We start from the raw sequence: 13,118 nt of genomic DNA, 5'->3' as shown, positions 1-13,118 counted from the left end.
TCCCTACCCCTTGCCGTCTCTCACTCCTCCACGTCCAGCTTGTCTTGAGTAAAAGTATTAAAAGCGTGCTGGAGAAAGTCGGACAGAAACTTTCACAAGTAAGCCAACTGCGCAGTTAACAGCTCTCCTTCCCCTGTGAACTGTTTTATTCATTTTTAAGAATCATGCAGCAATCCATAAATATTGCATCCTTGACGTCCCCACTGTAGTGTGCCCATGAGTGTACTCCAGGGAGTGAGGGGTACACAGATGGCACAACAGTACACACATACTTACACACACTAGGTGTGCAGATCCTAAAGCAAAGTGAGCAGCCAGCATGCCAAGGTCAGGTGAACAGGACACAAACTCTCCCCAGGTGAGATGGCTTAACGTGTGTGGATCCGTGCCCAGGAGATGCCCCAGCGTGGGCATGACCTCTGGTGGGATGGGACTGGGGAGGAGAAGGAAAAAGGGCTCTGAGAAGGCTGGGATCACCGCACCACTCGGAAGTGAGCTCATAGGTGAGCTCCGACCCGAGTGTGGCAGGAAGGAGCCCCAGGCCTCCGGTTAGTCTGTGTCCTTGTGTGAGAAGACAGGCCCCGTCATATTCTCTCTGGGTCAACTGCTAACAACATGACCGTCTCCAGATGATGACTGGGGCAGCTGCCCTGTTCCCTGACCAGGCTCTGAGCCCTGTTCCCTGATCCCAGCCCTTTTGGATGGGATATTTCTGCTCGCCAAAGAGCTAAATGAGGGCAAAGAGGTGAGGGGATGGGGGAGAGAGCAGGAACTGTCTGAGAAACAGGAGTGAAGGGCCATTTCTCACCCCCCGGGTATGTCTTCGTTATGGAACCAAGGCCTTGAGGAATCTCTCTGAGCCTCTTCCTGGGAGAAAACAGACCCTCCAGAAAGGGTGAAGACAATGGCTTCCTCTTAGGGTTCCTGGCTACTGTGGCGACTGACTGTTTACCTGCATCTCCTTCATCTCAGATGACACCACACTGTGAATACTACCTGCCGGGAGAGGAGGTGGATCTGTATGCCACCAGCCCAGGCTAAGGGAGCGCCCCCTTCCCTAGTGCTTCTGGGGCTCAGACTTCAAGGAAATCAGGAACTGAGGTTATTGCTCGAATCTTCAATATGAAAGGGGCTGTAAGAATGTTTCCGGGAAAGAAAGGACATTAAACGGGGCCTGAGACAGCACAGTCCACTGCAGGATTTCAGAGCGGGTGGACACAGGAACTCAAGGCAGAAGCTGAGATTCAGGCTTGGCTCATGTAGTGTCTGTCAGGACCACAGGCCTCCCCCTGCCCACCCCCAGGGCAGGATGTGAATCACAACCACCAGGCAGTGAGAGTCACCACCCACCTGGCAGGGCAAAGAAGCCACACAGGAGGTGCAAAAGATCCCCCGGCACTGGGCTCTCTCTGAGGCCTTGGGAAGGACCCTGAAAAGCTCTTCTAGGGCAACAATTCCGACTACTAATTCAGGCCATCATGGTGGGCACAGCCTAGGACTCCGTCACATCTCAGCCTCACAAACTGTTGGATCCCACTTTGCTTCTCAATCTCATGCTCCACGAAACCACCACCTCTTCCAAAAGCCAGCAGACAATGCATCTATCAGAGAGCTATGAGGAATCCACTGATAACACTAGTGTTGAGAGACGAACACCCAACAGCTTACGGTCTTGCTGTTTCAGGCTGTTATTTATATGCCCTACACTGGACTGAGGTGGGGTGGACATGTGATTTGAACAGTATCTCTAAATCTCTAATAAACCTATGGAAGGCAGTACCTCCCCCTCCCCCCATCAGGCTCAGCTGATCTGGAGGACAGGGGAGTTAAACCGGTGGGTGGGGAGCCTCCCAGACCACCACTGACCCCGGCTCAGCCCTTCCCCCAACCTCCTTTGGGGTTCCTGGGCACCAAATGAGAACCACCGGTCCCCCCCACCTCTCTCAGACTATTTCTTCAACTATTTAAGAAAAGTGGGGTGGAGACGGGGGCAGCAGGGATAAGGATGCCCCCTGACAGGGTGGTAGTGATGAAACGTGATGATATACGACAGTCCCTAACAAGTGCCTGGTACATAGAGGGCGTCAAAAGTACCTCTGCAGTGTCACCTTAGGATGGAGCCCCAGGCCTTCCCGAGTGCACCTAATCATAAATAACTCCCCGGTAGGTCATCATTTAACTGAGGGATTCTCAGATTCAAGGCCTCCTTCCTAAGCAGACAGACACACGAGGCACAGCCTCTGCTACCAGAAGCAAGAACTGTTTTCCCAACCAACCTTCTGGTGGTTGCCACTGCTTGTTGTCCTTGAGAAAGGAGCTCCTAACGCATTTTGAGGGGAAACCCCACTTACAGTGCAATATGGCTGTCCCTTCTCACAGGAGTCATCCCCCAACGCCACCCCAAACTGCAGGCTTCAGATTGGTTATGATGTCCCAGAGACTAGAAAATGCCAGATGGGTGTTTGTAATGAAGTCACCCAAACTCGAGTCTTCTTGGTCTACCTCCTGAGGAGAAAAAAAAAGATGCACAAGAAATAACCAGTCTGTGGATCACAGCTCCACCTGAAGGTCAAGATACAGTGGAAACATTCCAGAGACTCTCTGCAAAGGGTCTCATGAGCTGCAGTTCATTGAGTGGCTTTAGCCCACAAGGAGAAAAGAGGCTTCCGATCCCTTCTGAGAGGGGAAGGATCACGGCTGCGTCAGAAGATGGGTCTGGGAGAAGGGGCAGGTGCCCTCAGCATCCAGCTTTCACGTGGGTCTAAAAAGTCTCCATGTGTCTTGCTGAGGATGCCCAGGAGGTCAGTGGTGCCATGAGGCCAGGATGGGATGTGAGGCGGGAGGAGAGCCCTGGTTCGGGGGCTCGGGCTCTCAGATGGCCACAGGACCCCACACGCAGAGCCTGTTCTCAGGGTCCTCCAGGCTGGCAGAAGATAGGCGTCGGCGCTGCGTGTTCCGACGACTGACCACGTTGTCATCAGCCTGCCAGGCACCTGAGAAGAGGAAAGGAAGGTTACCGGACCTTTGGTTTGGTCCAGATGGTGTCTCTGGCAGGACAGTCCGGGAGTTTGGCACGAAAACTGGCAGGATGCGCATTACCTGGAACTCCCACAGGGTGCAAACCACAGCACGTGAAACTTGGGAGCAGTGGCGCCCACTGGGCTAGGGACAGTCATGGCCACTGTGGCCCACTGATGGAGGGACATGCAGGATGGTCCTTGTTTTGTGAGCTTGCCCTAGGATCCACTTTTGTATCTTTATTTGGTCTTGAAGGTTGCCTAAGTGTTACAGGAAAAGAAACTGAGTCTGGCTGAGACTTTCACGAGAGCAGGAGACGAAGGGGAGGGGGAAGAGTGTGTTAATCTGGGCTCAGAGTTAGTGTTTGCTGCGGGGGCCACAGGGTGGGGCAGGAAGTGACGGGCTGCCCAGCAGGGTGCCAGGGACCAAATGGCATGGGGGAGAACAGAGTGACGCCTGTTCCTCTCTTTCTGCACCCGAACAGCCCACAGAGATTTGCTATCAGCTGGTGCCACCAACCCCAGGAGACATTATCTCCAGAGCTTTGGGGTCCCCCGGGTACCATCCACAAAACTCATCATCCTCCCCCCCTTGTACTGCAGTTCCTGCACAAGAAGCACCCGCTGCCCATGCTGGAAACCCACTCTTGGTGCTTCTCTCTCCTTTGTGCTCTGTATCCAATCCATTATGACCTCCTGCTTGTTCAAGCTCTAGTAATGTCTAAATCTGTAGTCAGAAAACCGGGGTACAGCCCCAGCTTGTAACGTACTGACTGTGTGACCCTGGGCAGGTCACTGTACTTGGAGCCCTGGTTTTCCCATCCATCAGATGGGAGACGAGTACTTACCCCCACCCCCCACCCAGGGGTGCTGTGAGACTAAGCGAGGCGACATGGGAGAGCGGTAAGCAAGGCGCCTGACTCATAGAATGTGCGCAACAACCAGCCGCCCCCCAGGCCTTGTTCAGGCCACACTCATCTCCCCCCAGTCGTCCTCCCAGCCCACAGACTGGCTCCATCTGATTCATTCCCTCCAGTGCAGCGAGTTGCCCCTTCTGAAGGGAGAGAATGAAGCCCTAACCCCCTGAGGTTGAGGAAAGCCTTCCATCCTCTGGCCGAGGACTGCTGAGCTGCCTCTCCCAGCACCTGCCCCCAGGAGGCACCCCCCCAAGCCAGATGGGGTCCAGCGTGCTCCGAAGTGCTCCCCCCACCCCGGCCTGAACCACCACCCAATTTCTCACGCCGTGTGGAAACTGCTGAACCCTCCATCACACTGTGATCTCCTTCTGGGCAGAGCCGAGAGCCATGCCTGGCCCATCAGAGGGCTCAGTTCGTGGATGGAGCTGGCCGACCCTGGAGGCTGGGCGTGAGGCTCACTGCGTCACGTTTGAGGAAGGCCACTCACGAATGTCTGGGGTCAGCCTCAGGTTAGGCCAGCCCAAGACACGAAACCCTTTAACGGCAGAAACACTAGGATTAAGCAGGTATAAACTGTATTTCCCATAAATGTCATGGTGCGATAATCCGCCCTAAGGCTCTAATAATAGTCTGTGCAGGTGGACCCCAGGGGAAGGGGAGTGAGCGGGACAGGAAATTTTTAGGTATCTCTCACAGCCAGACGGAATGTGGGGATCTCTATTCCCTGGGGGCACTGGAGTCCGGCACATGGGTCCACAGTGCTTTTCCCCTCTAAGGGTGACAGGATGAAGAGCAGGCAAGATTGCCCTTTTAACTTAGGAACCCCCAGATGAAATAAGTTGTTCGTTCATTTGGTAGATCTCATACTTATTCCTCAGTGTTTATGGGGCAGGACTCCGGAACTGCGGCTGTTTGGTAGGAAAGACCAAAAGCAAATGGTAAACAGGAGAGAAGACACACACACACACACACACACACACACACACACACACACACACACAAAGTCAAATCAAAACACTGCCACAGCCTCGCCGCCACCACCACTGGCTGCCAGGCTGCCTGGCTCTGAATTCATGAGTCCTTGCTACAAACACCACCAGTCCAGATTCTGAGCCAGGGCTGAAAACTGGCTCCTTCTGAAACAGCCTCAAGACCCAGACCCGAAGTCTCTGTTCTCCCGGCTTCTTGGTACAGTTGGTGGTGCTCTTTCCTCTAAAAAGGCTTCTGCCAGACCCTCGGCAAAACCCTGCTGCTCCGCGCATCCTGGATGCAGAAGGTAAGCCTGGAAGGCGCAGGAGGACTTCCTGAGCGAGTGCTACCATTCCGTCCAGCCCTCAGCCAGAAAAGGGGGCCTGGAGATTCAAAATCCTTCACGGGAGGTAGAGAAAGGTGGTTCCCACTTAATTCCATCCTCAGGCTCAGAAATGGGGGAGTGAAGAGACCTCTAGAGGCAGATTTGGGGAGCACATCTAGGGGGATTCCGCACAGCTCTTTCCTGCCACTACCCAGCCACTAATTAAATTTAAGGTCTGTAACAGTTCCACCATCTTGTAGAGTTTCTCTCCAGGAAAAGAGAAAGTTAATTCAGATTTTCCCTTAGTATCTGCGAAGCGTAACCCTTCCTAGTGGAGTCTTAGTCTTGGGTTATTTCAGGTCTCCATAAGTACTTTTGTTTGTTTTGTTTTTGGCTGCGCAGTGGCTTGGAGGATCTTAGTTCTCCGACCAGGGACTGAACCAGGCCACTGCAGTGAAAGTGCTGAGTCCTAACCACTGGACTGCCAGGGAATTCCCTCCATAAGTACTTTTAGATTTCATCGGTATGCCCACTCCCGTCCAATGCCGTCATTTAAAAACATTTGTATCGGGCTTCCCTGGTGGCGCAGTGGTTGTGAGTCCGCCTGCCGATGCAGGCGACACGGGTTCGTGCCCCAGTCCGGGAAGATCCCACATGCCGCACAGCGGCTGGGCCCATGAGCCATGGCCGCTGAGCCTGCGCGTCCAGAGCCTGTGTTCCACAATGGGAGAGGCCACAACAGTGAGAGGCCCGCGTACCACAAAAAAACAAACAAACAAACAAACAAAAAAAAACATTTGTATTTCCACTAATAAACCCAAATTATCTTTGCTTTTTCCCATCACACTCCCCAGAGCCTTTTCACAGAATTGTCACTGGTCCCCTGACCACTATCCTGCCGCCTGTGTGATACTCCATCAGATTCCTTGGAGCCCCATCTACCTAGCACGGCCTCACAATTCTAATCGGCTCACCACCTACAATGGTCAACTCAGATTTCCTCCCTTTGAGAACCTTGCAGAACAATCTCAGAACATACCATCGCCCCCCCCCCCCACCTTGGTCTTGGGGCCAAAGACGACCCAGAGGCTTCTTAGGGGAAGAGGGGCTGGAATGACACAGGTGCTCTCTCAGCGTCACTCCCACAAGGGTGATGAGAGCAGCGAGAATGGGGACCTGAGCCATCATTGCCGCCAGCTGGGGCTCCTGGCAGAGCACGTGTGGGTCTGGGGAGGGTGGACCATGGGATGCTCCCTGGGTTCCCTCCTTGTGGGCGCTCCGTGAGGGGAGTGGCATCCGTGTGGGGAGGGAAACAGCGTGGAGAGGGGGACCAAGTGCCTGAGAAGCTGTCCTGACCGCCAAGCCAGCCTGAGGCACCTCAGTCATAGGATGGAAATTTGAACTTACAGCTGAGCGTGGTGAGGCCTGTTGATTCCACGGGACCTACCAAAGCGGATACTCCTGTCATTAACCCGACAGATGCTTCCAGAGAGTTCCCCAGCACTTTGCTACCAGTGTGATGCTAACAGCAGAACCCGAGAAACATTTTACCAAGAGAGCAGATGCACTTTCCTTTCCCCGTAAGAGCCCTTGAGACCTCGGGGTGAGGCTACGATGTGACCCTCAAGTCCCTCTCCCGGCAGCCGGCACTGTCATTGGGTTTCACGTCTGGCCTGAAGGGTGAAGCCAGTTTAATCTGAGAATGGCTGGCTCCCGAGATCACCGTAAGGAAGCCCAGGCACTGTTTTCCTTCCAGGTCTCGCTCCCCTGCTGCAATCCCAGAGTGGAATAAACATCCACCAGCAGCTTGGCCGGAAGGAGTTAGGGACAGGAGGGAGCAGAGGCCTGGGGTCAGTTTCCACCAGCATGGGTGGCTGAAACAATCCCAGTAGCTCTCTCTGCCAAAAAACGGGGGTTGGTGGGGAGCCGCTGGGGGGAGGCAGGAGCCTAGATTCCTCTCTTGAAGCCCAGTGAGTGGCTGGCCGGCACAGCTGCCCCAGACACAGGGCAGAGTGAGGGCAGAGATGTCATCTTCCCCAACTAGTGACCAAAACAAATCCTGCCTGTAACCTTTGCCACAGAAGCATCCCCGCTTTTGTGGAACAGGGATTCATCTATTCTCACAAATATTTCTTTTTTCCCGGAAAATTTCAGCATGTTAAAATACAGGCTCTTGCCAGTTAGGAATGGAAGCCTCAGCGAGAGCCCCTCGGATGTGCGCACGCCCAGCAAGCTTGGGGTTGGGTGTGGGTGAACATGAACTTTCACACGAAGTCTGGATAACATAAATGAGTTTCAAAATAAACAAACTGGACAGACAGACGTACATCTGGCAAAAAGACATGAGAAACAAATGGACAGACAGAAGCCAGGTAAAGAGTGGGAAGACAGGAAGTGAAGTGTACCCTGGACCTCAGCCACTCTGGCCCAGGCCTGGCTGGGTCAACGCTAAGTGGGAAGGGACTGGAGAGCCCTTGGGAAGGCCGTGGGAGGCGTCTCCGGGGATTACGGCTTCCTCTACCACGAGCCTGCATGGGGCCAGAGGGGTGAGGACCTGGGTCTTTTGCAAGCTGATGGAGAGTGGCAACCACAGGAGTTTGTGTCCCTCCAGCGCCTGTAGCCACGTCGCCAAGAGAGTAAAGCACTGGACCCACGACGAGACGTGGCTGTCCTGAAGCTTAAACATGTCCAGGGCATGTTTAAGAGATTACAAACCACGCAACATGAAGGCAGTCTCTGCCGTGAACCCAGGAGGGGCAATTTTGACCTAGTCCACTGGGCAAGATGTGGCTTTAGAGCCATGGTTGGTGGAGCCCTTGGTGAGCACGGAGCAGAGGGACATCAGTGCCCAGAGTGTGACTGACAGGTGGGCTCCTCCTGAGAACTCATCCCAGATTCAGTTTAGTGTCATGAGAAGGAATAAGGGGCATGTTGACGGCCCTGATCGAATTTATAGAGTTAGGGCTCCAGGGGGAAGAGTCACCCTCAACCCCTGATCGTTCCATTGGGATCCAAATCTAGGGAGCACAAGGCAACTGGTAGCCCAGGGCTCACTGGGTCACAGAGCGAGCCTATAAAACGCTGGCTCTGAAATTCCTCTCTGATCCTAACTAAACACTCTCCTCTGAGGAGCTATAAGTTCCCTTTTCAAGGGCTCAGGCTCTCTTTCCAAGACCTTCTCACAGAGGCCGTGTCTGCCTTAAACTGCCTGTTGATGGAAATAAGACCAGGCCCCCTGCCATGGGATCTGCAAGATCATGATGCAGGGGGCACGGTCAGGCCAAATCGGAAGGATTTGGAGGGATTTTTGTGCCTTTCTTTATGCCCAAATAGTCTCGCTTAGAGCAGAGTTGCTTTTTGCCCAAGGACTCTCCCGAGGCCGCCTCACTTCCTTTCAGCAACTGGCTCCCAGCATCTTAGCAAAGCCCATGCCTTCTTGCAGGAACTGTAGGGCAGGAGATGGGTGTCCCAGGGTGAGAGCAGGGGTGCGAGCAGGGGAACGTCTCCCACCAAGTTCATGTTCAGCAGACTGCCACTCACCGGGTAAGCAGACCTCAGAGCACAGCTTATTGTCCAGTGCTTTCACGCTGGCGATGTCAAAGTCATTGTTATTGTCACACTCCATACCTAGAAATGCGAATGTCCTCTGGCCTGTAACGGAGTTAAGGCAGTTAGAGAGGGCCTGGCTGTGTTTTTCTCTGCTTTGCTGTCCTTAAAATAAAAATCTTAAGGATGGAGACAAAAAAAATCAAATCATATGTTAAAAAAAAGACAATAATTAAGTGGGTAACGAGTGGACAATAAAGGAAACTGTGTGGGTATGTTTGTGTTCTCGCTCTGTTCTGCTCTGTTTCCTTAACTGGCCCCTTTCCAGCCTTCGTTCCTGGGAAATCAGACCCTGGGGAGGTCTGTGGGATTCGGACACTCAGACCCGGGCCCAGAGCAGAGCTAAGCCAGGCTGGAAGAGCTATAGGAGAGCCATGGGGGAAGCGACCCTGGCTCCGGCCTGTGTCTGTTGGTGGACGTGGGGTGTGTTTATGACCACAAGACTCTGCGAAATGACTAATACATAAAACGGCAATTAAAGCTCCTTGGTTCCATAATTTTGCACCTCAAATCAAAGAATCGCTTCGTTCGCAAAATTATGATTTATTTTCTTTGAGACTTAATTTGCTATTCTGAGTATGTTTTAAGGGGCTGACCAGAAACCTACAGTCGTGTAAGATGGGAAGCGGACAGTTTTAGATGTTATTTTTTCAAGCCCCCCACCCCGCTTTGTTTCCTTGGTGAAAGGGAGAGGAAGAAACATACATCTACTGCGTATGGCATGTCAGGCGGAAACCACGTACTGCCCTGTGCCTTTTAGAAGCAAATATTCTATGGGGGGGCGACAATCACAATGGAGAACTCGGAGCCTTGAGCCCTGAAGACATCAACCGAGGGAAGGCAGCACCCAACCCCGGCTTGGCTTGGCGCACGCGTGCGGCAGAGGCACAGCCTGGGCAACCACCCCTCCTCCGGCACTACTTGGCCAGGCGAGAGTGGTCAAGTGTGCATGCGCACCCCCTGCATACCACACCGCCCCCCAAGCAACTGCCAGGGCCAAAGCAGAAGCGACTAGCATGCCATCTGCATCCAGGCTGGGATCCAGGTCTGCTCTGGAGGTTGCCCTTCTGCGGAGGCACCTCAGAGGAGCAGAGGGAAGAGACACCGGTTCCTGGGACGCCTGGTCCTGTACTCCCAGGTGGGACTTCCAGCCCGCCCCCACCCCCCGCTTCCTTGCTCTATATGTAGGCTTACTAGAAACAAAATTCTTCCGACTGAAGATATAATTGACCTTATTTACAAAACAGAAATAGAGTCACAGATGTAGAAAACAAACTTATGGTTATGGGGTGGGGGGAAGGGAGGGGAGGGATAAACTGGGAGATTGGGATTGACATATACACACTACGATATATAAAACAGATACCTAATAAGGACCTACTGTATAGCACAGGGAACTCTACTCAATACCCTGTAATGGCCTATATGGGAAAAGAATCTAAAAAAGAGTGGATATATGTATGTGTATAATTGAATCACTTTGCTGTACAGCAGAAACTAACACAACATTGTAAACCAACTATTCCAGTTTAAAAAAATATATACTTGAGGCCTGAATGATGGTAAAGAGAATCGTTCCAATAGCCTACAAACACTGGTCTACGCTGAGCTGCTAACATCTCTTCACCTCGCCCTCGCTGTGCCGCCAGGGCCGTGATCCTCCTACTGTAACATCAGCCGTTTTCTTCACTAAAGCAGGAAAACCTACTGCCTAACAGTTGGTTCCCCCAAGGGGAGGAAGCTGTTCTCCTGCTGCAGCTGAACTTTGGGGCTGCTAGAGCAGTTCTGTGAGACTCAGCTGAGAAGCTGAAGCAGGAAGGAAGGTGATGGGAGCTGCCCAAGAAACCTCAGGAGCTACTCAAAGTAAATGGAGAACTACATGCATCTTCTGTACCCTTGGCTCAGAAGCCCAGAGAGAGCCGGGAAGGCTGCTGAGGTCCTCAGATACGCTGCTCGCTTTGATATTCCATCAAGAAGACAACGTTTCCCCAAAGCCACACCCCTGAGCAGTGCCACCAAGTCACACCAGGGCCCCTTTCTGTACCCTTTAGAGAATACCGGGGAAAGAAATATAATAAAAGGGAGCAAAAGACCAGGTCTTTTACCATCTTCTTGTGTGGGTGATCCGTCCTCTTCTAGAACATCATTTCCCTAGGACAGAAGGAAGGCACTATGAGTCCATAAAGCAGTGAGATGAGTCTATTGATTGTCAGAAGACAGAACTAATCACCCTCATGGTGTCTATACATTTCCTGTCCGTGTGAGATGGCTGGGAGGCCCAGCAGAGGCAGATTTTGCTTGGCGAGGCAGGATCGGCCTGTAGGGACCAGGTCTGACCAGGCACGTTACAGAGGGACCCTAGGACTGTCAGGAATACCCTTGGTCATAGTTTAGCGCACACTGTTTCTCTCAGGTGGAAATAAAAGTTGTCAAATGAAAAAGCAAACCGTGAGATCATAAAACTTTCAGAAATCCTTTAGGATCCCCAACCCTATCCAGATACTCCTTTGAGAACATCTGGCTGGAGAGAAAGTTGTAGAGTCCCCACTGTGAGCTGGGCGTTCCATACACTTTGGCCACACCTCCGTCAGAGCACTTCTCACACTGAGTTATAACTCTGATTCCTCCACCAGACGGAGCTCCGGGATGGGTGGATTGGGGGGGTGGGCAGGCAAAAGCCACGTCACTCGGTCTTTGTGTCCCCCAGTGCCAGGAAGATGTGAGATGCCTGTCCCAGGTAAATACTAAGTGAATTGGAGGGCAAACACCCTCTCAAGGGTCTGGCCTGGAAGACTTCCCTCTAGAACTCACCCCACGCCTACTACGCTGAGACCAGCGCCCTCTGCTAATCGGACAGTCCCTCTGCTCTGCACCCTGCCTCTAACAGATCCAAGTGCACCGCCTTGGAAGGCTTCTTCCAGAACAGCCCCCATCCTGTCTGCATCCTCTGCCAGCACCGGCAGTCCCTCTGACCGGGGAGGGGGCACCAGCGTCCACCTTGCTCTCACCTCTGCATCCTGCTCTTCGGCGGTGGCGGCGAGGCCCGCGAAGTTGCAGTCTGGAGACGCCGCTGGTGTCACCTGCAAAGGAGCGACAAAAGTCAAGGTGCAGATGCCACCGGCTCTCCTACCCAGCTCGCCTGGCAGCAAACCCAAACCAAGTCCTCAGGACAGAAGTGGTGCCACACAGAAGATCACATCTGAGGGAGTCTTTGATTCAACGACACGGTACCCTGTTTTCCGGGGCTCCCCTCCCGAGCACTGGGGGGCTTTGCCGATCTCCCTGGCAGGCCCTGGACTGAGCTCCTTGGGACTCAAGTAAAGAGCAGAGCAGAGTGGCGAGGGCGAGCCCATGCTCCTCTCTTACCTCTCCTTCCTCTGAGGGGGTCCTGCTGGAGGCCCGGGGGCAGGGGAGAGCCTCCCCGTCCTCTTCCGTGCCAGGGGCGACGTAGGAGCCGGACATGGAGGAGACGGTGTCGGTGCTGATCTGGGAGGACACCATGGACATGACCGACTGGGCCAGACTGCTGCTGGCAGGGTCTTTGGAGACAGGAGTTGGAGGAAGGACACGGAGGTCAGGCCCGGCTGCTGTGAGAGGACTGGGGGCAGAGCTCTCTCGCTGCACCCAGGCAGTGAGGACACCAGCGGCCTGGCCTTGCCCTCACCAAACAGGGTTTAGATGGAAGGTTTTCCAAGGTTTGGCTCCTTTACGTTTTAGAGCTCCAAACTCAACCTCAGGGATGAAGGATTTGCTTTTCCCTGTCATAATGTTAAAGAAAACCTTACGACAGCAGGACTGGGAGTGAAATACCTGCTTCTCTCCCAGCTCAGCCGCTAGACCGCCCTCTCATTGCAAGAGAGTGAATCTCACTTCCTCTCAAGCCGGGGCCTGTTTTGTCTGCTGCTTAGGTATTAATTTGCTGCTCCCCAGTCCATCCGGGAGGAAATATTAGAAGCACTACGGACTCGGCTGACGGGGAAGGACCTGCAGTTGCTCCCGCCCACCACTGTGTACCTTCTGGGGAGGAAACTGTGGAGGAGAGAGGCGTCCCCGTGCAGGACGACTGGTCAATAGCTCCTGACGATGACAAGGTCAGGTTCTCACTTTCTGGGGTGATGCCACATTCCTGGGGGGAAAAGAAGTAAGCGCCAGTCAAACATGTTAGAGGGGAGGGGTCAGGGCAGGGGGCCTGGGCGAAGAGGAGACTGGGGGAAGGGCGGCAGGAGGCGACACGCAGAGGGAGGGCCGGTTCCTCCTCTCATCACTTCTATGCAGCCCTGACCC

At 53.6% G+C, this 13,118-nt stretch overlaps 1 protein-coding gene across 1 annotated transcript in view; it reads right to left on the bottom strand.

The window, feature by feature from the left end:
* Window positions 1-1,948: 1,948 nt before the first annotated feature.
* Window positions 1,949-13,118, bottom strand: part of RNF157 (ring finger protein 157) — an 80,770-nt gene continuing 69,600 nt past the window's right edge. The window contains exons 14-19 of the mRNA XM_007454314.1: window positions 12,849-12,960; window positions 12,201-12,373; window positions 11,843-11,914; window positions 10,940-10,985; window positions 8,769-8,879; window positions 1,949-2,993 (exon numbers count right to left, since the gene is read on the bottom strand). Coding sequence (XP_007454376.1) covers window positions 2,872-2,993; window positions 8,769-8,879; window positions 10,940-10,985; window positions 11,843-11,914; window positions 12,201-12,373; window positions 12,849-12,960 — 636 coding nt within the window. The 3' untranslated portion in view covers window positions 1,949-2,871. The remainder of the gene's footprint in view (window positions 2,994-8,768; window positions 8,880-10,939; window positions 10,986-11,842; window positions 11,915-12,200; window positions 12,374-12,848; window positions 12,961-13,118) is intronic.

The sequence above is a fragment of the Lipotes vexillifer genome, unplaced genomic scaffold (genome assembly GCF_000442215.2).
Source record: "Lipotes vexillifer unplaced genomic scaffold, Lipotes_vexillifer_v1.1 scaffold518, whole genome shotgun sequence".
Classification (NCBI taxonomy): domain Eukaryota; kingdom Metazoa; phylum Chordata; class Mammalia; order Artiodactyla; family Lipotidae; genus Lipotes; species Lipotes vexillifer.
The sequence above is the reverse complement of the archived record's forward strand: the minus strand, read 5'-3'. Positions and strand labels throughout refer to the sequence as shown.